The 26,680-nt window shown below is 52.2% G+C and overlaps 1 protein-coding gene across 1 annotated transcript in view; it reads right to left on the reverse strand.

Moving 5' to 3' along the window:
* Nucleotides 1-21,916, reverse strand: part of LOC147109713 (serine/threonine-protein kinase PAK 4-like) — a 137,830-nt gene extending 115,914 nt beyond the window's left edge. The window contains exons 1-2 of the mRNA XM_086003827.1: nucleotides 21,609-21,916; nucleotides 14,928-15,641 (exon numbers count right to left, since the gene is read on the reverse strand). Coding sequence (XP_085859953.1) covers nucleotides 14,928-15,641; nucleotides 21,609-21,815 — 921 coding nt within the window. The 5' untranslated portion in view covers nucleotides 21,816-21,916. The remainder of the gene's footprint in view (nucleotides 1-14,927; nucleotides 15,642-21,608) is intronic.
* Between the last annotated feature and the right edge of the window lie 4,764 nt (nucleotides 21,917-26,680).

The following is a 26,680-nucleotide window of genomic DNA, read 5'->3' on the forward strand; positions in this document are numbered from 1 at the left end:
CCATCCAACTGCCCACCCTCGCACACACTGTACCCCATCCAACTCCCCACCCTCACACACACTGTACCCCATCCAACTCCCCACCCTCACACACACTGTACCCCATCCAACTGCCCACCCTCACACACACTGTACCCCATCCAACTCCCCACCCTCACACACACACTGTACCCCATCCAACTCCCCACCCTCACACACTGTACCCCATCCAACTCCCCACCCTCACACACACTGTACCCCATCCAACTCCCCACCCTCACACACACTGTACCCCATCCAACTCCCCACCCTCACACACACTGTACCCCATCCAACTCCCCACCCTCACACACACTGTACCCCATCCAACTCCCCACCCTCACACACACTGTACCCCATCCAACTCCCCACCCTCACACACACTGTACCCCATCCAACTCCCCACCCTCACACACACTGTACCCCATCCAACTCCCCACCCTCACACACACTGTACCCCATCCAACTCCCCACCCTCACACACACTGTACCCCATCCAACTCCCCACCCTCACACACACTGTACCCCATCCAACTCCCCACCCTCACACACACTGTACCCCATCCAACTCCAGATCCTTTCACACACACTGTACCCCATCCAACAGGAGGTAGGATCAGTATGTTCACAGATGATACAAAAATTAGTGGAGTGGTAAATAGCGAGAAGGGAAGCATCAGGCTACAGGATGATATAGACGGGTTGGTCAGATGGGCAGAACAGTCGCAAATGGAATTTAAACCTGAAAAGTGTGAAGTGATGCATTTTGGGAGGACTAACAAGGCAAGGGAATACACAATGAATGGTAAGACCCTAGGAAGGACAGAGGGTCAGAGGGATCTGGGTGTGCATGTACATAGATCCCTGAAGGCAGCAGGAAAGGTAGATAAGGTAGTTAAAAAGGCATATGGGATACTTGCCTTCATTAGCTGAGGCATAGAATATAAAAGCAGGGAGGTTATGATGGAGCTGTACAAAATGCTAGTTAGGCCACAGCTGGAATACTGTGTGCAGTTCTGGTTGCCACACTATAGGAAGGATGTGATTGCATTGGAGAGGGTGCAGAGGAGATTCACCAGGATGTTACCTGGGCTGGAGCACTTCAGCTATGAAGAGAGACTGGACAGGCTGGGGTTGTTTTCCTTAGAGCAGGGAAGGCTGAGGGGGGACCTGATTGAGGTGTATAAAATTATGAGGGGCATAGATAGGGTAGATAGAAAGGGACTTTTCCCCTTAGTAGAGGGGGCATAATTTCAAGGTAAGGGGCAGGAGGTTTAGAGGGGATTTGAGGAAAATCTTTTTCACCCAGAGGGTGGTTGGAATCTGGAACTCATTCTGAAAGGGTGGTAGAGGCAGGAACCCCCACACATTCAAGAAGCATTTAGATGAGCACTTGAAACACCATAGCAGACAAGGCTACGGACCAATGCTGGAAAATAGGATTAGAATAGATAGGGCTTGATGGCCGGCGCGGACGCAATGGGCCGAAGGACTTCTTTCTGTGCTGTATAACACTCTGACTCTATGACTATGTACTCCCCACCCTTTCACACACAAACTGTACCCCATCCAACTCCCCACCCTTTCACACAAACTGTACCCCAGATGTGGTACAGTGTGTGTGAAAGGATGGGGAATTCGATGGGGTACAGTGTGAATGTGAAAGGGTGGGGAGTCGGATAGCGTAGTATGTGTGAAACGGTGGGAAGTTGGATGTGGCACAGTGTACAGAATCCACTATATACGGCATCCGCTGATATAATGGATCCACTCTATACTGGATCGCTAGTATACTGGATCGCTAGTATACTGGATCCCCTGGTATGCCGGATCTGCTATATACTGGATCCGCTGGTATACCGGATCTGCTGGTATACTGGCTCCAGCGGTACTGGATCTGCTGGTATACTGGATCCGCTTGTATACTGGATCTGCTGGTATACTAGATCCGCTAGTACTGGATCTGCTGGTATTCGTGATCCGCCGGTATACTGGATCCGCCGGTATACTGGATCCACTAGTATACTGGATCCACTATATACTGAATCTGCTAATGTACTGGGTCACTAGCATACTAGATCCGCTGGTATACGGGATCCGCTGGTATACGGGATCCGCTGGTATACTGATCACTAGTATACTGGATCCGCTGATATACTGGATCTGCTAGCATGCTGGATCCGCTAGTATACTGGATCTGCTAGTATACTGATCACAAGTATACGGGATCTGCTGGTATACTGGATCTGCTAGTATACTGGATCCACTAGTATACTGGATCCACTGGTATGCTGGATCTGCTAGTATATTGATCACTAGTAAACTGGTTACTTTCCTCCGATCCGATCCCTTCTTCCAGTCTCACCCCCTGCCGTGTTTTCACTATCCCCTCTGACCTTCCCCTCTCTGACCCCGAACGTTCAGTCCTCAACAAAGGCCTGAGCTTCATCCCCTTACGCCCCCATCTGAATGAATTTCGAGCTCGGCATGATGCTGAGCTCTTCTTCCGTCGCCTTCGTCTCCGTGCCCACTTCTTTGGCCAGGAGTCTTCCCCTCGCACGGCTGATCCTTTCTCCCGCTTTCTAAATTCTCGTTCTACTTGGACCCCTCCCTCTGGCCTTCTACCCTCTCTAGATCTTTTCATTGCTAACTGCCAACGTCACATCGGCCGTCTCCATTTCTCGGCTCCCCTCACTCACTCCAACCTAACTCCCTCTGAACTTGCAGCACTCCATTCTCTCTGATCCAACCCTAACATTATCATTAAACCTGCTGATAAGGGTGGTGCTGTTGTTGTTTGGCGAACCGACCTCTACCGTGCGGAAGCTGAACGCCAACTCTCCAACACCTCCTCCTACCTCCGCCTGGACCATGACCCCACTAGCAAACATCAAGCCATTGTTTCCAAGTGTGTCACTGACCTCATCTCCTCTGGAGATCTTCCCTCCATGGCCGCCAACCTCATAGTCCCCCAACCCCGCACAGCCCGCTTCTACCTCCTTCCCAAGATCCACAAACAGGACTGCCCTGGTAGACCCATCGTTTCAGCCTGTTCTTGCCCCACGGAACTTAGCTCTTCCTATCTTGACTATTTTTTCTCCCCTTGTCCAGTCTCTTCCCACCTACATTCGCGACTCTTCCGACGCCCTCCGTCACTTTAACAGTTTCCAGTTTCCTGGCCCCAACCGTCTCCTTTTCACTATGGACGTCCAATCCCTCTACACCTCCATCCCCCACCAGGACGGCCTTCGGGCGCTCTGTTTCTTCCTTGAACAGAGGTCCAACCAGTCCCCATCCACCACCACCCTCCTCCGCCTGGCTGAACTTGTTCTCACATTGAACAACTTCTCCTTTGACTCCACTCACTTCCTCCAAATTAAAGGTGTTGCTATGGGAACCCGCATGGGCCCTAGCTATGCCTGCCTGTTCATGGGACATGTGGAACATTCTTTGTTCCAGTCCTGCTCGGGTCCCCTCCCTCACCTCTTTTTCCGGTACATCGATGACTGTATTGGTGCCGTTTCCTGCTCTTGCCCTGAACTGGATAAGTTCACTCACTTTACTTCCAATTTCCACCCTGCCCTCACCTTCACATGGTCCATCTCCGACTCTTCCCTTCCATTCCTTGACTTCTACGTCTCCATTTCTGGCGATCGGCTTTCAACAGACATCCACTATAAGCCCACTGACTCCCACAGCTACCCGGATAACACTTCCTCCCACCCCGCTTCCTGTAAGGACTCTATTCCATTCTCCCAGTTTCTCCGTCTCCGCCGCGTCTGTTCTGACGATGCCACCTTCCATACTAGTGCTGACATGTCTTCCTTTTTCCTCAACTGAGGATTCCCCTCTACCGTGGTTGACACGGCCCTTGACCGTGTCAGTTCTATCTCCCGCACTTCTGCCCTCACCCCTGCCCCTCCCTCCCAGAACCACGATAGGGTTCCCCTTGTCCTCACCTTTCATCCCACCAGCCTCCACATTCAACGGATCATCCTCCGCCATTTCCGCCACCTCCAACGTGATCCCACCACCAAACACATCTTCCCCTCACCTCCCCTTTCAGCATTCCGAAGGGACCGCTCCCTCCGCGACACCCTGGTCCACTCCTCAATCACCCCCAACAGCCCTGCTCCTTCACCTGGCACCTTCCCGTGTAAGCGCAGGAGATGCAACACATGCCCTTTTACCTCCTCCCTTCGCACTGTCCAGGGCCCCAAACACCCCTTCCAGGTGAAACAGCGATTTACTTGTTGTACTTGCAATTTAATATACTGTATTCGCTGCTCACGATGCGGTCTCCTCTACATTGGGGAGACCAAACGCAGATTGGGCGACCACTTTGCGGAACACCTCCGTTCAGTCCGCACGGGTGACCCTGAGCTTCCGGTCGCCTGTCACTTTAATTCACCGCTTCACTCCCACTCTGATCTCTCTGTCCTCGGGCTATTGCATTGTTCCAATGAAGCTCAACGTAAGCTCGAGGAACAGCACCTCATCTTTCGATTGGGCACTTTGCAGCCTGCCGGACTCAACATTGAGTTCAACAATTTCAGATAATTATCCCTGCCCCCATTTTTCATGCAGTATGATTTTTGCCATTCCCATTTGCAACATTTTATCTTTCCTGCCTCTTACAAAAGTACAGGATGTTCTTTCTACTCCTTCCTCCCCTCCTAACACCCCCCCCCCACTGCACCCCCTCTGCACCTGCTTAATATCTGTTACATCTCCAGCTTTTTCCCAGTTCTGATGAAGGGTCCCAGACCTGAAACGTTAACTGTTTCTCTCTCCACGGATGTTGCCTGGCTTGCTGAGTATTTCCAGCATTTTCTGTTATTTCAGATTTCCAGCATCCGCAGTATTTTGCAATTATACTAGTAAACTGGATCTGCTGGTATACTGGATTTGCTAGTATACTGGATCCACTGGTATACTGGACCAGCTGGTATACTGGATCTGCTGGTATACTGGTCCTGCTGGTATACTGGATCCACTAATACTGCATCTGCTCGTATTCCTGATCTGCTGGTATGCTGGACCCGCTGGTATGCTGGACCCGCTGGTATGCTGGGTCCACTATATACTGGGTCCGCTGGTATACTGGATCCGCTGGTATACTGGATCTGTTACTATACTGGATCCACTGGTATATTGGATCCACTATATACTGGATCTGCTGGTGTACTGGATCCGCTGGTATACTGGATCTGTTACTATACTGGATCCACTGGTATATTGGATCCACTATATACTGGATCCGCTGGTATACTGGATCCACTGGTATATTGGATCCACTATATACTGGACCCGCTGGTATGCTGGACCCGCTGGTATGCTGGGTCCACTATATGCTGGGTCCGCTGGTATACTGGATCTGTTACTATACTGGATCCACTGGTATATTGGATCCACTATATACTGGATCTGCTGGTGTACTGGATCCGCTGGTATACTGGATCCACTATATGCTGGATCTGCTAGTATACTGATCACTAGTATACCGGATCTGCTGGTATACTGGATCTGCTGGTGTACTGGATCTGCTAGTATACTGGATCACCAATACACTGGATCCACTGGTACACTGGATCCATTAGTGCACACTATTAATCGCCGAGGCCATTCCTCACCTCTGCTGGAACCCTGGATCATCCTATCCTGGGGTATGGTCGATCCTCCACACCTCCTCAGCTCTCCATTTTCCATGTGAAAATCTTCAGCAGTGACACTCTGCCCTTTACACAGCTCCTGGGCTCACTCACCCTCCACACCTGTCTCCAAACCTGGGCATCAGTTTGCCGGTGCTCCAAGCTGATTCCACCCTATCTTTAACTTCACGCCATCATAGGGCCTCTGACTTTAGACTCTCTCTTATTATCTCCTCGCTATTCTCTGTTTACTACCAGGACATATCTATCCTAATCTTTGCCATTCCTATGAGTTTCCCTGTGTCCATTCACATGCGCATTTTGGCTGTCGCTCCAAACCCAAGCCCATTACTTCTTTCTCCCTTTTCCTTTGTCTTCTCTTGAGCCCGCTTGGGAACTTCTGTCACCTGCTCATGCCTCCATTCATTTCTCCCCTCTCGGGTATTCTCTCCCTGCAAATCCCTACCCCAACTCTTCAGCACTCCACAATCTTCCTACTCTCCTGCCGCCATCCCAGGACTGACTCCCTCTTGGATAAGCCCACAGCTTCCCTCTGTGCCTGTCAGGGTGAGGCTGGTTCTGGACCCAAGTGCAGAGACGAGGCTAGAGGCAGGTATAAAGTTCAAACAAAGTACTTTACTTAATAAACAAAGATACAATTACACTTTAGAAGCTCTGACAAACAACCACTTGGCACAAAGGCTTGTCAAGACTGAGCACAGAGAAGGGGAAAAACAGAACTAATATACTACAAATCACAGGTGAAACTCATAAGCCCAATAACAGTCAATTAGGGATTAACACAGGGGTAACCACTCATGAAGGTGCCGCCTAGGGGTTACTAGGAGAACTAACCGGCACCCTCACAGGACCCCCCTCCCCTAGGAACGGCTCCTGACGTTCCTCCTGGACGAGCAGGGTGGCGACGGCGAAAATCCCTTATGAGTTCCGGATCCAAAATGTCCCGGGCCGGAACCCAGGAACACTCCTCAGGACCGAAACCCTCCCAGTCAACCAGGTATTGGATGCTCCTCCTGACCCGGCGACAATCAAGGAGGCGACGGACCGTGAAGGCTTGCTGGCCGTCAATCATACGGGGCGGGGAGGTCTAGCCGCAGGAACCAAGGGACTAGTAAGTACCGGCTTGAGGTGAGAGACATGAAATGTGGGATGTATCCTCATCGATCGAGTAAGGAGGAGCCGGTAGGCCACCGGGTTTACTTGCTCCAAAATCCTAAAAGGTCCTATGAACCGGGGAGCCAACTTGCAGGACTCCACATGGAGCGGAAGATTCTTGGTAGACAGCCAGACCTTCTGTCCGGTCCGGAACCGAGCGACGGTGACGGTCGGCCTGTACCTTCTGCCGAGATGAGGCAAGCTGCAAGGCGGATCGGACCCTCCTCCAGGTACGACGGCAGCGTTGGACTAACCCCTGGGCAGCCGGCACTCCTACCTCCCTCTCCTGTTCTGGGAAGAGTGGCGGTTGGAAGCCATATTGGCACTCAAAAAGGCGAAAGACCAGTGGAGGAGCTCTGAAGGGTATTATGTGCATACTCTGCCCAGACCAGGTACTTGCTCCAGGAGGAAGGATTGGAGGACACAAAGCTTCGTAGCACCCTCTCCAGATCCTGATTAGTTCTCTCAGTCTGGCCGTTAGATTGAGGGTGGAGCCCTGAAGAGAGACTGACGGAAGCCCCCCAGGAGGGAACAAAAGGCCTTCCAAAACCTAGATGAAAACTGAGGACCACAGTCAGAGACAACATCCAGGGGCAAGCCATGGAGGCGGAAGACGTGTTGGACAACCAGCTGGGCGGTCTCCCTGGCAGAGGGAAGCTTGACAAGAGGAACGAAGTGAGCAGCCTTTGAAAAGCAATCAACCACAACTAGGATGGTGGTGAATCCTTCAGATGGAGGTAGCCCGGTGATGAAATCCAGGGCGATATGAGACCAGGGACGGCTGGGAATAGGCAAGGGATGCAGGAGACCAAGCGGAGGTTGTCGGGATGTCTTGTTCTGGGCACAGACGGGACAAGCGGAGACAAAGGCCCGGGTGTCGGCTTCCATAGCGGGCCACCAGAACCTCCTTTTAAGAAACTCGAGAGTCCGATGGATCCCAGGATGACCCGTCAATCGAGAAGAATGGCCCCATTGAAGGAACTGGGCGCGCACTCGACTGGGAACATATAGTTTATTAGGAGGGCCTCCTCCGGGATCGGCCTCCTGACGTTGGGCCCTTCGCACCACAGTCTCAATCTCCCACGCGACGGGAGCCACGATGCAGGAACTAGGGACGATAGGTTCCGGAATCCGGTCCTTTTCCGAGGGGTCAAACTGGCGAGAAAGGGCATCCGGTTTGAGGTTCTTAGACCCTGGGCAGTACGACAGGAGAAAGTTGAACCGGTTAAAGAAGAGTGCCCACCTGGCCTGCCGGGGGTTGAGGCGCTTAGCGTCCTGAATATATATCAGGTTCTTATGGTCGGCCCAGACGACAAAAGGATGTTCCGCTCCCTCCAACCAGTGTCTCCACTCCTCCAAGGCCAACTTAACTGCCAAAAGCTCCCTGTTGCCGACATCATAGTTACACTCAGCTGGCTTCAGGCGACAAGGCGGCACAGGGATGAAGTTTCTGGTCCTTGGGGAGCGCTGGGACAGGACAGCCCCAACTCCAATAGCCGAGGCATCCACCTCTACGATGAAGGGCAGGGTGGGATCGGGATGTATCAGAATGGGGGCGGAGGTGAAGCGTTGTTTGAGCTCCTGGAAGGCCCGTTCTGCTTCAGAACACCAGCTGAACCGTACAGGCGAGCCCTTGGTCAATGAGGGGAGTGGGGAGCGGCAAGGGAGCTGAAGTTACGGATGAAGCGTCTGTAAAAGTTGGCGAATCCCAGGAACCGCTGAATCTGCTTAACCGACGTGGGACTCGGCCAGTTCAGGACGGCTTGAACCTTACTCGGATCCATCTGGACGCTTCCACCAGAGATAACGTAGCCCAGGAAGGTGACCTTAGTGACGTGGAATTCACACTTCAGGTTTGACGAAGAGACGGCTCTCCAAGAGCCTCTGCAACTCCCGCCTGACGTGTTGGACATGCTGCTGGGGGGACTTCGAGAAGATGAGAATGTCATCCAAATAAACAAACACGAACTGATTCAGCAGGTCCCGGAGCACGTCATTGACCAGAGCCTGGAAGACAGCAGGAGCGTTAGTGAGACCAAAGGGCATGACAAGGTATTCCCAGTGACCGCTCGGGGTGATAAAGGCAGTTTTCCATTCATCCCCCTCCCTAATGCGGACCAGGTTATATGCGTTGCGGAGGTCAAGTTTGGAGAAGATGGTAGCTCCCTGTAGCTGCTCAAATGCTGAAGACATCAAAGGGAGAGGATAGCGGTTCTTAATCGTAATTTTGTTAAGCCCCCGATAGTCTATACAAGGTCTGAGACCACCATCCTTTTTTACAAAAAAAAACCTGCACTCGCTGGGGAGGTGGAAGGACAAATGAAACCTGTGGCGAGGGCTTCTTTGATATATTCCTCCATCGAAACATTCTCAGGGCCAGAGAGAGAGTAGAGCCGACCCCGAGGGGGGCTAGTGCCAGGCAGGAGATCAATCGCACAGTCGTAGGGCCGGTGTGGGGGGAGTGTAGAGGTCCGCCCCTTACTAAATACCGCATGGAGGTCCGAATACTCAGGAGGCACACGAGCAAGGTCCAGCTGATCGGCTGGCTCGGGAGAGGAAGGACGAGGCAGACTAGGGAAGACCTTGAGACAGTTAGTTGAACATGAAGGGCCCCACTCCAGCACCGTCCCAGTAGTCCAGTCAATATGAGGGTTGTGGAGAAAGAGCCACGGATGTCCAAGAACAAGAGGGAGCTCAGGGGAATCTATCAGGTGAAACTGCAACAACTCTTGATGTCTCTCCCCCACTTGGACATGTAACACTCCAGTGATATGATGAACGTGCCCAGAACCAAGGGGCCTGCCATCGAGGGCAGTGACTTGTAAAGGCTTGTCCAGGCGGGAGAAAGGAATTTTCAGTCTGTGCACTAGGGTACGATCAATAAAACAACCCGCGGCCCCGGAGTCAATGAACGCCTGCAGATTGAACTGCTTTCCCTCCAAAGAGAGACGAGCAGGAATCAGGGTTTGGAAAACAGAAGGGGTTTGATCAGTCCATATCTCCCCAATCCTCCTGGCTTGTTCCTGGAGCTCTGGGCATGTGGCTCTGAAATGACCAGACAGGCCACAGTAAAGACAACACCCCTCTCTCAATCTCCGTCTCTCAACCTGGGAGAGCCGAGTTGCATAGGTGTCTCTTCCGTGCTAACAGGTGGACTCAGGGGTACTTGGAAACTCCTGGTCAGATCCGGAACACCGGACGATCTCACCCCTGTGGAAGTAGTGAATCTCCTCTCTCTAGCATGCTCCCGGAGGCGGTTATCCACTCTGACAGCAAGGGAGATGAGCGTGTCAAGGTCCTCCGGGATCTCTCTGGACGCTAGTTCATCCTTGATAGTTCCAGAAAGGCCGTAAAAAAAAACATGGAAAGAAGGGCCTCGGTGTTCCAGCGACTCTCCGCAGCGAGTGTGCAGAACTCAATGGCGAAGTCGGCTACACTGCAGCCGCCCTGGCGGAGATTCAAAAGTCTCTTAGCTGCCTCCCGTCCACTCACAGGATGGTCAAAGACCTTGCCCATCTCTTTGGTGAAATCGACAACGTCAAAGCAGACCGAAGATTGCTGCTCCCAGATAGCGGTAGCCCAGGCAAGAGCTTTTCCCGAGAGTAGTGAAATAATGAATGCTACCTTAGAGCGAGATGAATGGAACATGGAAGGTTGAAGTTCAAAAACCAGAAAGCACTGGGTCAGGAAGCCACAACACTTGCCTGGATCACCATCATAGCACTCCAGCACAGGTAGGCGAGGCTCTCGGTAAGTCTGGCGATCGGCGGGGTAGCACTCAAAGGGACTGACTGACGAGGAACATCCGGAGCAGAAGCCACAGCGGCTAGGTGTTGAATGGTCTGAGTCCACGTATCTACCTTGTCCAAAATGCTTTGGAGAAGTTGCTCAAGGCAGCCGAGGAAAGCACCTTGATGGGAGAGAATAGAACAAAGTTCCTCCATCACTGCTGGGTCCATAATGGCTCAGTCTTGCTGTCAGGGCGAGGCTGGTTCTGGACCCAAGTGCAGAGACGAGGCTAGAGGCAGGTATAAAGTTCAAACAAAGTACTTTACTTAATAAACACAAAGATACAATTACACTTTAGAAGCTCTGACAAACAAAGGCTTGTCAAGACTGAGCACAGAGAAGGGGGAAAACAGAACTTATATACTACAAATCACAGGTGAAACTCATAAGCCCAATAACAGTCAATTAAGGATTAACACAGGGGTAACCACTCATGAAGGTGCCACCTAGGGGTTACTAGGAGAACTAACCGGCACCCTCACAGTGCCCCTCTGGGCATCCTGCGAAGGGCCCATCGTCGCTGCCTCCTTACGAACAGCAAGCCCAACTGCCCCATCCTACTGTCTCGCCGATCATCCTGTCCAGCCCGTCCGCTGGGGGGTACTCTTTCCTCCCTCCTTCCTGTGCCACTCACCCAGCCTGGTGCTGACCCTGTGAACTCTGCTAGCGGATCAGCTGACCCCGCCCCTCTCCACATCTCCCTCCAGAGTGTCCATTCACTTGTGAACAAGGCCCTTGACATCCATCAGCTTATTGTGGATGATTCCATCGACATCATGGCTTGGCTGATGGGTCATGACACCTTCCCCCTAAATGAAGCCCCCCTGCCTGGCTATACCTTCCACCACTTGCCCCGCCAAGACTGCTGCAGTGACAGTGTGGCCCTTATCGCCAAATCACACCTTGGTCTGTCCCCCTACTCCTCTGGCACCTTCTCCTCCTTTGAGCATCTCATTTTGTTCCAACCCTCTCGCCTCTCCTTTAAATCCTCATTCTCTACCATCTACTCAAGTACCACGCTAAGTTTCTCACCAAGATATCTTCACTGTTTTCCTCCCTCAGCCTCTGCACTGAGCGACAACCCATCCTCAGTGACTTCAATCTCTATCTCAAATCCCCCGGCCCTCATTCCTCTGATTTCACTTCCTTCCTGTCCTCCCTTAAGCTCTCCTATCCATATTCATGGACACCCCCTCATTTCATTCACAGACAAAGCCATCTCTGATCACTTCCTTGTAACCCTCTCCACTCACACCCTCCTTCCCTCTCCCAACCCCACTTTCTCCTATGTCTGCCCCTAAAAAACTCTCCCCCAAGTCACTTACAACAGCACTATTAAATTACCAACTATCTAGCCTCCATTCGCCATGATACTTCTCCAGTTGTTGATCTGCTCAATCACTCCCTCACCTCTATCTTTGATGTCCTTGTCCCTAGCAAAAAAATCTCTTGCACCTGGTTGCACCCCCTGGTATGGCCCCCATCTTCACTCCCTTGTTCAATGGATGGAGACTTGAACTTCATGGCACGTAACTGGTTTAGCCATTCACCACCAGATCTGGTTGGACAACATAAAGCACTATCAGGCCCTGCTCTCCTCTGCCAAAACTGCTCACTACTCCAGGATTATCCTGGAATGCTAAGATAACCCCACCCCCGGCTTCATTTCTCCACTACCAACCGTCTCCTTAAACCCCTCTCCTCTGCTCCACGACCCTCACCTTGAACAATATGGGTGAGGAGCTCATGGACTTCTTTGTCACTAAGATTGACACCATCCGTTTAGCTGCTTCTGCCACAGCCAACCCTTCCCCTTGCCTACTAGACCAAGCTAGCCCAAGGTTCCGCCCTGCCCTAGCTCTGAACTCGCATCTCTCTCTAGTTTCTCTTTTATCTCCCCTCATGCCAACTCCGAGCACACCTTGTCCATGAGAGCCACCTCCTGCTCTCTCAACCCTATTCCCACCAAACTGCTGACCACCCAACTTCTCTTCCGAGCCCCCAAGTTAGCTGACATTGTTAACGGTTCCCTCTCCTCAAGTACAGTCCCCTTCCCCTTCAAATCTACCGTCAACTCTAAGAAAACAATCTAAGAGACAATGCTATCTGGAAATTATATTATAATACCAGAGACCCAGTTTTTGGATTTGGAAACCACTCCTCAAAAACCCACCCTTGACCCCCCTCTGTCCTTGCAAACTATTGCCCCATCTCCAACCTCCTTTTCTTCTCCAAGGTCCTTGAACGTGTTGTCACCTCCAAGATCTGTGCCCATCTTTCCAGCAACTCCACATTCGAACCCCTCCAATCAGGTTTCTGCCCCTGCCACAGTACTGAAATGGCCCTTTTCAAAGTCTCATTTTCTGTGACTGTGACCATGATAAACTATCTCTCTTCATCCTTCTCAGCCTGTCTGCAGTCTTTGACACAATCGACCACACATCCTCCTCCAATGCCTCTCCTCCGTCATCCAGCTGAGTGGACATGTCACCGAGTGAGAGCATCATTCGAAGGCATGGGATTACGTTCCACGTGTACATTGACGACAACCAGTTCTACCTCACCACCACGTCGCTTGACTGCCTCTGTGTTGACACGCTGCCTCTCCAACATCTAGTACTGGATGAACCACAATTTCCTCCAATTAAACATTGGGAAGACCGAAGCCATTGTCTTTGGCCCCAGTAACAAATTCCATTCCCTTGCCACCGATTCCATCCTCCTCCCTGCCCACTGTCTCAGGCTGAACCAGACTGTTTGCAACCTAGGCATCCTATTTGACCCTATGAGCTTCCGACCCCATATCCAGTCCATCACCAAAACTGCTTACTTCTACATCCGTAATATCGCCCGTCTCTGCCCCTGCTTTAGCTCATCTGCTGCTGAAGCCCTCATCCATGCTTTTGTTACCTCCACATTCGACTATTCCAATGCTCTCCTGGCCAGCCTCCCATTTTCCATTCTCCATAAACATCAACTCATCCAAAACTCTTCTGTCCCTATCCTAACTCGCACCATGTCCCATTCTCCCATCACCCCATGCTTGCTAACCTACATTGGCTCCCAGTCCAGCAATGCCTCAATTTTAAAATTCTCATCCTTGTCTTCAAATCCCTCAATGGCCTCATCCCTCCTTATCTCTGTAACCTCGTCTAGCCCTACAACCCTCTGAGAACTCTGTATTCCTCCAATTCTGGCCTCTTGCACATTCCCCCACTCCCTTCGCCTCATCGTTGGTGGCCGCACCTTCAGCTGCCTAAGCCCTGAGCTCTGGAATTCCCTTCTTAAACCTCTTCGTCTCTTCACCTCCTTCTCCCCTTTTAAGATGCTCCTTAAAACCTACCTCTTTGACTAAGCTTTTAGTCACCTGCCCTAATTTCACTTCTTTGGCTTGCTGCCAATTTCTGTCTGATTACATTCCTATGAAGTGCCTTGGGACATTTTCCTACATTAATGTGCTATGTAAATGCATGTTGTTGTCATCCTATACCATGTTTCTGGTGTACAGCATTACATTCTGTGGGAACATGTCGAGTCTGTACCCTAATCATCTCCTTCTTGAACATTTCCCATTTGCGCACTGTCTCATTTGCCAATTTTTCTTTCCAGTTTATCTGTGCTAGTTCCCTCTTTATTTCACTGAAATATTTTCTGGTCACTGTTTCCTAGCTGCACCCCTACCCTTACATTATCCACTTGTCCCATTTCATGACCTAGAACTTAAACGGTCTCTTTCCTTGTCAGAGTAGAATAATTCTCTGCATTGAACTGAATCTGTTATCTACCTGCCCACTCCACTAACCTCTCTCCTCTTGCAGTATTCTGCACAGTTTGCCATGCCCCCTTAATTTGGTATAATTCGCAAGCTTCAATATCTTTTTTTAATCGGGATGTGGGCGGACAAGGTCATATTTACTACCCATTCCTAGTAGCTCCAAGAAGGTCTTCTGTAGCAATTGGTTACACCTGAGTGGCTTGCTCGGCCAATCACACAGTGTGGGACTGGAGTCACATATAAGAGCAGTAGTGAACCAGTTGGGGTTCTGCAACAGTCATTCTTTTTCTGGTGCCAGCCCACAAATTACCAAATTTGTTGAATTCAACTCGCCAGGGCCCTAACTACTAGGCTACTACTAATCTCTTCTCATGCCTAAGTCCAAACATCAACGGGAAACAAAAGAGGTTTCAGAGTAAATGGACATAGTCCGCCTCATAGAGATGTAATGCCCTGTTGGGTAAATGGATGCACTGAGGTTCATAACCTCAAGTCCCAAGCAGTTCCAAGTCCCATACCTGAGTCTGGATGGCTGATGTGACTCCCCCTGGAGTGTTTGGCGAGGGGTCTGCTGCTGGACTGGCATTGAGTGGGTGCCCTGCACTGCCACACTCTGGACCGTCGTGGGAGGTACCTGAGCCTGAGCCCAAGCCCGAGCCCGAGCCCTGCTCTCTCGTCTGCTTCGGGCTGGACAGAATGAAGAAGCAGGACATGGGCCTCCAGCCAATACTGTTCCTTCTCCCTGGTCTCAACCTGCTCACCACACGTGGAGAGGGAAGTCCCGCCGAGATTCCGTCAGGCGGGACAGTGGAGTTCTGGGGTTCAGATGAAAGACTTGGTAAATAATGGATAGATTTTGTCCTCTGTCGTTCATATTCCAATGAGGGGATGGGCATGTTCTGGATTGATCTGCCCGTGTGGACCTTGCCCCCATTTTGTTGCAAATCCGAACACTTTGGAAGACTCAGCCTAGCTGTGAAACTTCCATTCTCTCCTTTACTCCTTTCTCTGGAGAAGCTTCTGCTCCAACGTCCCGTGGAATTTGGGTGCTTTTGCAGCATTTCTTGGGTGTTGGTTTCCTCGATTCTCCTCAGCGACCACTCTTTTCCCTGGGATGAGCAAACAGTGTTTCTCCGTAAAGAGTTGGATCTTGTGACCGAGAGTTTCTGCAGGTCAGACAGCAGACCTGTGATGTAACTATTGATTCCAGACGCGTTTCCACGGACGATGGGCTGTGCAATAAAAAACAATTGCAGCAATTAGAGAAGGAAACATGCATAGTAATCAAGGTCAAAGGTCAGGGAATAGTTTGCATTTGCATGTCCAATCCATGAGTTAGTAACAAAAATCCAGCTTTCCGATTGGCTAGTTTGACTCTTAAAAGGTGATGGGGGAGAAATTCGGTATCGCCCCGTTTGGGGCGCAATTATCGGCCGGGCGCAAAGTTTAGCACCTGCTGCTAATTATCGCCTCCAACTGCAAACTTGGCTTTTATCGCCCTTGGAGGTGATTAGAGTGCTAAATCAGGCGCTACACACCTCTCTTAAGGCACTAACGCCGAGGAGCGAGGCGCTACCTCAGAGCGCTGGCGAAGCTCAGGTGATGTCAGTCAGCAATGGAACACAGACACACTGGTGCCGGCCAGTTCTTAAAGGGGAGGGTCGATCTTGCTCTCCATCCACATCCTGCTCATTGCAGCCTTGAATCTCGGCCTGGAGAGACCTGTACATCAAATCTGCTGGAAAGAACAATGGAGAGACCCAGGGAAAGAGCTGAGTGCAGCCCCCAAAGTCTCTTCTAAATCGATGCAAGGAAGGTCAAATCAAAATGAACCTGCAAAGTGCTGCTCAGTACCCAAAACTCCTTCACACAGTGTTGAATCTCTCCAGGAGTCTCTCTCTCTCTCTCAGAATGCTTGGTGCAAAAATGTCGCCGACAGAAAAAGTCAGGAAGAGGCCGCTTTTAAATAGCGCTCCCCCAGTCCATTCCCGAATGCAAAATGCTCCCCTCAACCTGTCGTTGCTAGTGACAGGCGGAAAGTGCTCAGTGAGTTTTGGTACATTATTTCCTGGTTTGCCAGATGTCAGACACACATGACCATCCATAAGACTCCCCAACCAACAGAGAAACCCCCACGGAGCGAGGCTCTGTTTAGAACATAAGAACATAAGAAATTGGAGCAGGAGTAGGACATTCGGCCCCTCGAGCCTGCTCCGCCATTCAATAAGATCATGGCTGATCTTCGACCTCAACTCCACTTTCCCTTGATTCGCTTAATATTCAAAAATCTATCAATCTCTGTCTTGAAAACGACGGAGCCTCCACAGGCCTCTGGAGTAGAGAATTCCAAAGATTCCCCACCCTTTGAGTGAAGAAATTTCTCCTCATCTCAGTCCTAAATGGCCGACCCCTTATTCTGAGTCTGTGACCCCTGGTTCTAGACTCCCCAGCCAGGGGAAACATCCTCCCTGTATCTACCCTGTCAAGCCCTGTAAGAATTTTGTATGTTTCAATGAGATCACCTCTCATTCTTCTAAACTCAAGAGAATACAGGCCTAGTCTACTCGACCTCTCCTCTTAGGACAATCCCCCTATCCCAGAAACCAGTCTGGTGAACCTTCGTTGCACTCCGTCTATGGCAAGTATATCCTTCCTTAGGTAAGGAGACCAAAACTGTACACACTACTCCAGGTGTGGGGAGAAATTGGGTGAGTAGCGCCACCTGTTAGCGCCTAAAGAGGCAGTCAGTGGCTGTAGCGCCACTGGCTGCGCCTTCCGCGATATTCAGTAGGGGCGCTAATGGTGGCGTTAGGCATTTGCGCTGCGCCGCCACCGATGACGTCATCGGTGTGCGCAGCGCCCCATTCGCGCCCCGTTCGCGATATTTGGTAGCGAACGCCGCATTTGCGCCGCTTGCTACCCGCGCCCGGTTCACGGGGCCTTACTGTGCCGGCAGCGGCGCAAGTTAAGGTGGAGGTGCGGGGCGGCCGCCTTTTCGGCGGCCGCCTGCCAACACCTCCGTCCCCGACCTCCTAACCACCCCCCCGTGGCATTGCCGGCTGTTTCCCGAGAGCCCGGCACTTCTCCTTGGTGCCGAGCTCATTTGCCGGCACTCGCGATCGGGGCTCGCGCTGTTGCAGGCACCTCCCCCTTAACAGTGGGAGGAAGGCCTGCAGTACCGCAGCGTGCCGTGCCGCAGCGTGTGGCGCTGCGGCATGTTGCGCTGCGATATTCAGTTTCAGCGCCCTAAGAGGGACGCGGAGCGCCTCGAGCCTCGCCCCGTCTCCCTCGAGGAGCAATGAAACTGAATATCTGACAATCGCTAAACCCTCGAACGCTGCGCTAAATCCTGCGCTCAGGCGACTTTTGCGCCACTTTGGCGCCCCAACCCAATTTCTAGGCCCTTTACTCTTATACTCAAATCCTCTTGCTCGGTACAGAGTGGACACTCCCTCCCTGTAAGGACACAAGCTACTTACATAAATCCCCACAGGGAGAGTCTCCGTTTGATCGGTACGGTGTGGACACTCTCTCCCTGCAGGGACACATGCCATGTACATAAACCCAGAGTGTTTGATTCGTACTATTCACCCTCCCCAGCTATGACACAGATTTTCAAACACCGATCGCCATGTGCTCACCCTGGCCTCACTCCTCACACACTCATGTTGTCAGTTGCCCACCCTGTTCATAGAGTAAAAGTGAGATTACTTACTTCACTGACGATCCTTAAGCAGGATCTGCCTCCTGGACTAGGGTAAGTGCTGCATTACTGAAGCCTGTGACACACACACTCACACTGTACTATCCCACACTGAGCAATGAGGTGTCAGTGCTTGAGCATCCCTCTGATCCTTGCCTAATCTTCTTACCACAGGTATGAAGCAAGTGGAAAACAAGCTGAGTCACTGCAGACTTCACACAAAATTCTGGGATGCTTCCCCACCACCCGTGTCCAAATAAGGGAAAAAACCTTCCTGAGGAAGGAGAAATCTCATCAACACACGTACGCACACTCACTAGCTCATACACTCACACACTCCTACACTCACACACTCATACACTCACACACTCGCACACATATACACTTGCACACTCAAACACTCATACGCGCACACTCATACACTCGCACACTCATACACTCACACACTCATACACTCATACACTCGCGCACACACACACACTCGCACACTCATACACTCACACACTCATACTCTCGCACTCACACACTCATACACTCGCACGCTTATACACTCGCACACACACACACACACACTCATACACACACACTCATACACTCACACACATACACTCCTACACTCACACACTCGCACACATATACACTTGCACACTCAAACACTCATACGCGCACACTCATACACTCGCACACACACACTCGCACTCATACACTCGCACTCACACACTCATACACTCGCACGCTTATACACTCGCACACACACACACACTCATACACTCACACACTCATACACTCATACACTCACACACATACACTCATACACTCACACTCATACACTCGCACACTCATACACTTGCACTCATACACTCACACTCATACACTCGCAGTCATACACTCGCACGCACACACTCACACTCCTACACTCATACACTCGCATAGTCATACACTCGCACAGTCATACACTCGCACAGTCACAGATCTCACACACGCACTCATATATTCACACTCACATACACTCACAGACTGACATGCACGCACACTGACTCACACTCACACACAGACTCATGCATGCACTTATGCACTCGCATACTCACACGCATGCACACAGACTCACGCTCATACACTCATACAGACTCACCTCCACACAGACTCACAAGCACACTATCAATGGGGGCGTAACAGTTTTGGACCGGGAAGAGATTTTATTTCAATTGATGTCATGATAATAGTAAAAAGGTTAGACATAGCTTTTACAGGGGGTTAACTCTCTAAGATGCAAGATTTTAAAACGCCACATCTAGAATGTTAATTAGGAAACAGTGGGATGCTGTTGACTACTTTAGACCTTGGTGATGTAAGGGTTCCCTGAGGGTGATACCAGACAGGCCAGTCATCAATTTACTTTCGCATCTTACCTCATTTCAGACAATATGGTTTATTAGGTCAGTTTTTCCTCAGTGCCCCCCGTCCACTTCCCTTCAGTTGTTCACCTGTTAGACCCCTCACCCTCAGTGCCCACACCCCTCACCCTCACCCTCAGTACCCTCACCCTCAGTACCCTCACCCTCAGTGCCCTCACCCTCAGTATCCTCACCCTCAGTGCCCTCACCCTCAGTGCCCACACCTCACCCTCAGTGCCCTCACCCTCAGTATCCTCACCCTCAGTGCCCTCACTCTCACCCTCAGTGCCCTCACCCCTCACCCTCAGTGCCCTCACCCCTCACCCTCAGTGCCCTCACCCTGTGCCCTCATCCCTCACACTCAGTGCCCTCACCCCTCACCCTCAGTACCCTCACCCCTCACCCTCACCCTCAGTGCCCTCACCCTCAGTGCCCTCACCCTCACCGCCCTCACCCTCAGTGCCCTCACCTTCAGTGCCCTCACCCTCAGTGCCCTCAGCCCTCACCCTCAGTGCCCTCACCCTCAGTGCCCTCACTCTCACCCTCAGTGCCCTCACCCTGAGTGCCCTCACCTTCACCCTCAGTGCCCTCACTCTCACCCTCACCGCCCTCACCCCTCACCCTCAGTGCCCTCACCCTCTGTGCCCTCATCCCTCACCCTCAGTGCCCTCACCCTCAGTGCCCTCATCCTTCACCCTCAGTGCCCTCAGCCTCACCCTCAGTGCCCTCACCCTCACCGCCCTCACCCCTCACCCTCAGTGCCCTCACCCTCAGTGCCCTCATCCCTCACCCTCAGTGCCCTCACCCTCACCCTCAGTGCCCTCACCCTCACCGCCCTCACCCCTCACCCTCAGTGCCCTCACCTTCAGTGCCCTCACCCTCAGTGCCCTCACCCTCAGTGCCCTCATCCCTCACTTTCAGTGCCCTCACCCTCACCCCTCACCCTCAGTACCCTCACCCTCAGTACCCGCACCCTCAATGTCCACACCCCTCACCCTCACCCTCAGTGCCCTCACCTTCAGTGCCCTCACCCTCAGTACCCTCATCCTCAGTGCCCACACCACCCCTCACCCTCACTGCCCTCACCCCCACCCTCAGTGCCCTCACCTTTAGTGCCCTCACCCTCAGTGCCCTCACCCTCAGTGCCCTCATCCCTCACCCTCAGTGCCCTCACCCTCACCCCTCACCCTCAGTACCCTCACCCTCAATGTCCACACCCCTCACCCTCACCCTCAGTGCCCTCACCTTCAGTGCCCTCACCCTCAGTACCCTCACCCTCAGTGCCCACACCACCCCTCACCCTCAGTGCCCTCACCCTCACCGCCCTCACCCCTCACCCTCAGTGCCCTCACCTTTAGTGCCCTCACCCTCAGTGCCCTCACCCTCAGTGCCCTCATCCCTCACCCTCAGTGCCCTCACCCCTCACCCTCAGTACCCTCACCCTCAATGTCCACACCCCTCACCCTCACCCTCAGTGCCCTCACCTTCAGTGCCCTCACCCTCAGCACCCTCACCCCTCACCCTCAGTGCCCTCACCCTCAGTGCCCTCACCCTCACTGCCCTCACCCCTCACCCTCAGTGCCCTCACCTTTAGTGCCCTCACCCTCAGTGCCTTCACCCTCAGTGCCCTCATCCCTCACCCTCAGTGCCCTCACCCTCACCCCTCACCCTCAGTACCCTCACCCTCAATGTCCACACCCCTCACCCTCACCCTCAGTGCCCTCACCTTCAGTGCCCTCACCCTCAGTACCTCACCCTCAGTGCCCACACCACCCCTCACCCTCAGTGCCCTCACCCTCACCACCCTCACCCTCAGTGCCCTCACCTTTAGTGCCCTCACCCTCAGTGCCCTCACCCTCAGTGCCCTCATCCCTCACCCTCAGTGCCCTCACCCTCAGTGCCCTCACCCTCAGTGCCCTCACCTTCAGTGCCCTCACCCTCAGTACCTCACCCTCAGTGCCCACACCACCCCTCACCCTCAGTGCCCTCACCCTCACCGCCCTCACCCCTCACCCTCAGTGCCCTCACCTTTAGTACCCTCACCTTCAGTGCCCTCACCCTCAGCGCCCTCATCCCTCACCCTCAGTGCCCACTGGCCTTACCTTTAGTGGTGTGAGCTCCACAGGTGTAACCCTGGACGGATCTATCAAGGGTTTTGGCCGCTTCACGCTGTCTGCCACCAGCCCCTGCCACTGTTGAGGGAGGCCAATGAATTTCTGGCCCTGCAGGTCAAAGGAGGTGTGGACCTTGTGCTGGAAGTTGAGAGGAGCTGAAATCTCCAGTCGATGGGCTTTCTTCTTCTTCCACATATCGAGCTGGTGAAGGGGAGCTTCAGGGAACAAATCTGCAACGAGAAGAGATTAAAGTTAGCCGTGTGTTGGGAGAATGGGACAAGCTCAGGCTGGGGACCTGCCAGCAGCATTCCCAGGTGCTCACATTCCTTGGGCTGCCTGCCTCTGAAGGCAGCCAATGGTAAACAAAGGTGTGCAGCCACGCCTCGTAGAAACCTGCCGGGGGCGGGGTTACAAAGGGTGGATTTAAAGTATAGATTGTCCCACTGATAGTATGGGGGGACTCAGCACTGAACTGAACCGAAGCTGGGATCAGCACTGAACTGAACCGAAGCTGGGATCAGCACTGAACTGAACTGAAGCTGGGATCAGCACTGAACTGAACTGAAGCTGGGATCAGCACTGAACTGAACTGAAGCTGGGATCAGCACTGAACTGAACTGAAGCTGGGATCAGCACTGAACTGAACTGAAGCTGGGATCAGCACTGAACTGAACCGAAGCTGGGATCAGCACTGAACTGAACTGAAGCTGGGATCAGCACTGAACTGAACTGAAGCTGGGATCAGCACTGAACTGAACCGAAGCTGGGATCAGCACTGAACTGAACCGAAGCTGGGATCAGCACTGAACTGAACTGAAGCTGGGATCAGCACTGAACTGAACTGAAGCTGGGATCAGCACTGAACTGAACTGAGTTGGGATCATCACTGAACTGAACTGAAGCTGGGATCAGCACTGAACTGAACCGAAGCTGGGATCAGCACTGAACTGAACTGAAGCTGGGATCAGCACTGAACTGAACTGAAGCTGGGATCAGCACTGAACTGAACCGAAGCTGGGATCAGCACTGAACTGAACTGAAGCTGGGATCAGCACTGAACTGAACTGAAGCTGGGATCAGCACTGAACTGAACTGAGTTGGGATCAGCACTGAATGGAAGCTGGGATTAGCCCTGAACGGAAGCTGGGATCAGCACTGAATGGAAGCTGGGATCAGCCCTGAATGGAAGCTGGGATCAGCCCTGAATGGAAGCTGGGATCAGCACTGAATGGAATGGAAGTTGGGATCAGCCCTGAACCGAAGCTGGGATCAGCCCTGAACGGAACGGAAGTTGGGATCAGCACTGAACTGAACTGAGTTGGGATCAGCACTGAATGGAAGCTGGGATTAGCCCTGAACGGAAGCTGGGATCAGCACTGAATGGAAGCTGGGATCAGCCCTGAATGGAATGGAAGTTGGGATCAGCCCTGAACCGAAGCTGGGATCAGCCCTGAACGGAACGGAAGTTGGGATCAGCACTGAACTGAACTGAAGCTGGGATCAGCACTGAACTGAACTGAAGCTGGGATCAGCACTGAACTGAACCAAAGCTGGGATCAGCACTGAACTGAACTGAAGCTGGGATCAGCACTGAACTGAACTGAAGCTGGGATCAGCACTGAACTGAACTGAAGCTGGGATCAGCACTGAACTGAACTGAAGCTGGGATCAGCACTGAACTGAACTGAGTTGGGATCAGCACTGAATGGAAGCTGGGATCAGCACTGAACGGAACCAAAGCTGGGATCAGCCCTGAACGGAAGCTGGGATCAGCCCTGAACGGAAGCTGGGATCAGCACTGAACGGAAGCTGGGATCAGCCCTGAATGGAAGCTGGGATCAGCCCTGAATGGAAGCTGGGATCAGCACTGAACGGAAGCTGGGATCAGCCCTGAATGGAAGCTGGGATCAGCCCTGAACCAAAGCTGGGATCAGCCCTGAACCAAAGCTGGGATCAGCCCTGAACCAAAGCTGGGATCAGCCCTGAACGGAAGCTGGGATCAGCACTGAACGGAACGGAAGCTTGGATCAGCCCTGAACGGAAGCTGGGATCAGCCCTGAACGAAAGCTGGGATCAGCACTGAACGGAAGCTGGGATCAGCCCTGAACCAAAGCTGGGATCAGCCCTGAACGGAAGCTGGGATCAGCCCTGAACCAAAGCTGGGATCAGCCCTGAACGGAAGCTGGGATCAGCCCTGAACGAAAGCTGGGATCAGCACTGAACGTAACGGAAGCTGGGATCAGCACTGAACGGAAGCTGGGATCAGCACTGAACGGAACGGAAGCTGGGATCAGCCCTGAACGGAAGCTGGGATCAGCCCTGAACGGAACGGAAGCTGGGATCAGCCCTGAACGGAAGCTGGGATCAGCACTGAACGGAAGCTGGGATCAGCCCTGAACCAAAGCTGGGATCAGCACTGAACGTAACGGAAGCTGGGATCAGCCCTGAACCAAAGCTGGGATCAGCACTGAACGGAACGGAAGCTGGGATCAGCCCTGAACGGAAGCTGGGTTAGAGAGAGACCAGGGTGCTCGTGTGTGCTCTTCTTTGTCATACGCGTAGCCTCGGCTCCTGGGGCTCGGGAGCACAGGGGTGGATTGACCTCTGACCCTCAGTGGGTGACTGTCACCTCTTGGGGCCCCGTGTGAGGCCATCTGCGGGGGTTGGCCAGAAACACCTGGTCTCCAGGAGACCTCTGCCTTATGCAAGTCTCGTGCTGTAGGGACACAGAGTGAGTGGTGGCAGTCAGCTCCTTGAAACCCTGAGTGATTGGAAACTCATTGGTCGCTCAACACGCCCACCCGCCTTCCCACAGCCAATCAGATAGTGAAGAGACTCTTCATCACTCAATTGGATGATTCTTGACTGTCAATCAAAAAGCCTTTCTTCCCATCTCCTAAAATTTTATGACTAATGAGTGAAAGTATTCAAAGAAGATGAAAAATAAACACCCAGGCCTAGAAATTGGACAAGGCCCGAAAACGGGCACGGGGATCGCGATGCGTGATCAACCCGCGCCCATTCTTTCTGATGAAGGCAGCACGTAAACTTCTGCCTGTTAATTTAAGTAATAGTAGCATGCAGTCCAATGCTAAACACGGTGCTGAGTGGCTGCACGCCTCAGCAGGGGGCCCAAGTTCGTGCGAGACTAGCACCACTTAAAGCTAGCCTGCAGTACTTAAAGGCAGCCTGCACCTCTTAAAGGGGAGGTGCCTTCTGGCTACAGCAGGTGCTGGAAGTGGTTGGGGAAGAGAGTGTGAGCAAGAAGAAAACGTTCTGATGGTGCAACTGGTCAGAGAGTGGGCTCCAAGATTCTCTGACGCAGCACTGGAAGTCTTGGATGCAGGAACTGGACAGCACGAGAGAAGTCCTCTATCCACAGCGGGCCAGGACATGCTCCAGACAAACTCTGAGAAGGCAATAGGAGAAGATGGCTGTCGTGGTCGATGCCAGCAGTGTAGCCCCAAGGACCTTACTGCAGTGCCGCAAGAAGTTTAATGACCTCACACGAGTGGTCAAGGTCAGTGAATTCATGCTCAAATGCCATATCCTTACAACTGAACCACTAGGCTCAGACACTGCTCAATTCATCACTCCCCTTCACTCACCTACCAACAATCTTTATTAATCACGACTCATACCTCACATTCATAGTTCCATTTTGCCCTCACACACTTACCACTGCTGCAAGCCTCACACCCACATCTCACAGCTTGCATACACTGCCAGCTATTCAACCATGACAAGCACATCACCCCAACACATTTCACCACACTCACTGACACACTTCCCTCTCTCTTGCAGGACAAGGTGGCTCATAACCGGAGGAAGCAGAGGCTACCCACAGGGAGACAGGCGCGCCTGCATGACCTAACCCCCATGGAAGAGATGGTGTTGGAGGTTATTGGAGTGGCCATCGCTGAACCCGTGGCCAGCGGCAGGGGCTGAAACAATCTAAGGTGACGATATTCTGAAGGGGCAGGGCGAACAGTCAGAGGTCGTGGTTCACATTGGTACCAACAACATGGGTAGAAAGAGGGATGAGGTCCTGCAACAAGAATTTAGGGAGCTAGGTAGCAGATTAAAAAGCAGGACCTCAAAGGTTGTAATTTCTGGATTACTCCCGGTGCCACGTGTTAGTGAGTATAGGAATAGGAGGGTAGAGCAGATGAATGCGTGGCTAAAGAGTTGGTGCAGGAGGGAGGGCTTTAGTTTCCTGGATCACTGGGTCTGTTTCTGGGGAAGGTGGAACCTGTACAATTCAAACGTGTTGCACCTGAACCGGAATGGGACCAACATCCTTGCAGGGGGGTTTGCTAGCACTGTTGGTGGGGGGGGGTTTAAACTAACCTGGCAGGGGGATGGGATACAGAGTGGAGCTATAGTAGGGGGTGATGCACAGCCAAATATAGAGTTAAAAACAAGTCAGTCTGGAAGGCAGAGCAAATATATAAAAGCACAAGGGAGTATGGCAAGGCTGGGTGGCATTTATTTTAATGCAAGGAGTCTTGCGAGTAAGGCAGGTAAATTGAAGGTGTTGATGAACACATGGGAGTATGATATTGTTGCTATTATAGAGACATGGTTGAGGGAGGGGCAGGACTGGCAGCTCAATATGCCGGGGTATAGAATCTTCAGGCGAGAAAAAGAGGGGTGTAAAAGAGGAGGGGGTGTCGCAATATTAATCAAGGAGTCAATTACTGCAGTAAGGAGGGATGATATCTTAGCAGGTTCCTCTAATAAGGCCATATGGGTAGAACTTAAAAAGAAAAAGGGGGCGAGCACTTTGCTGGGAGAGTACTATAGGCCCCCAAACAGTCAGGGGGAGATAGAAGAACAGATATGTAGGCAAATCTCAAAGAAGTGTAGAAATAATAGGGTAATAATAGTAGGGGATTTCAACTTCCCCAATATTAACTGGGACAGTCAGAGTGTGAAAGGCTTGGAGGGTGCAGAATTCTTAAAGTGCATCCAGGAGAGCTTTTTGAGCCAGCATGTAAAAAGTCCTACAAGAGAGGGGGCGGTACGGGACCTAATTCTAGGGAATGTAGCCGGGCAAG

Source organism: Somniosus microcephalus, chromosome 12 (genome assembly GCF_052327205.1).
Source record: "Somniosus microcephalus isolate GS21.2 chromosome 12, FLI_Smic_1.0, whole genome shotgun sequence".
Classification (NCBI taxonomy): Eukaryota; Metazoa; Chordata; class Chondrichthyes; order Squaliformes; family Somniosidae; genus Somniosus; species Somniosus microcephalus.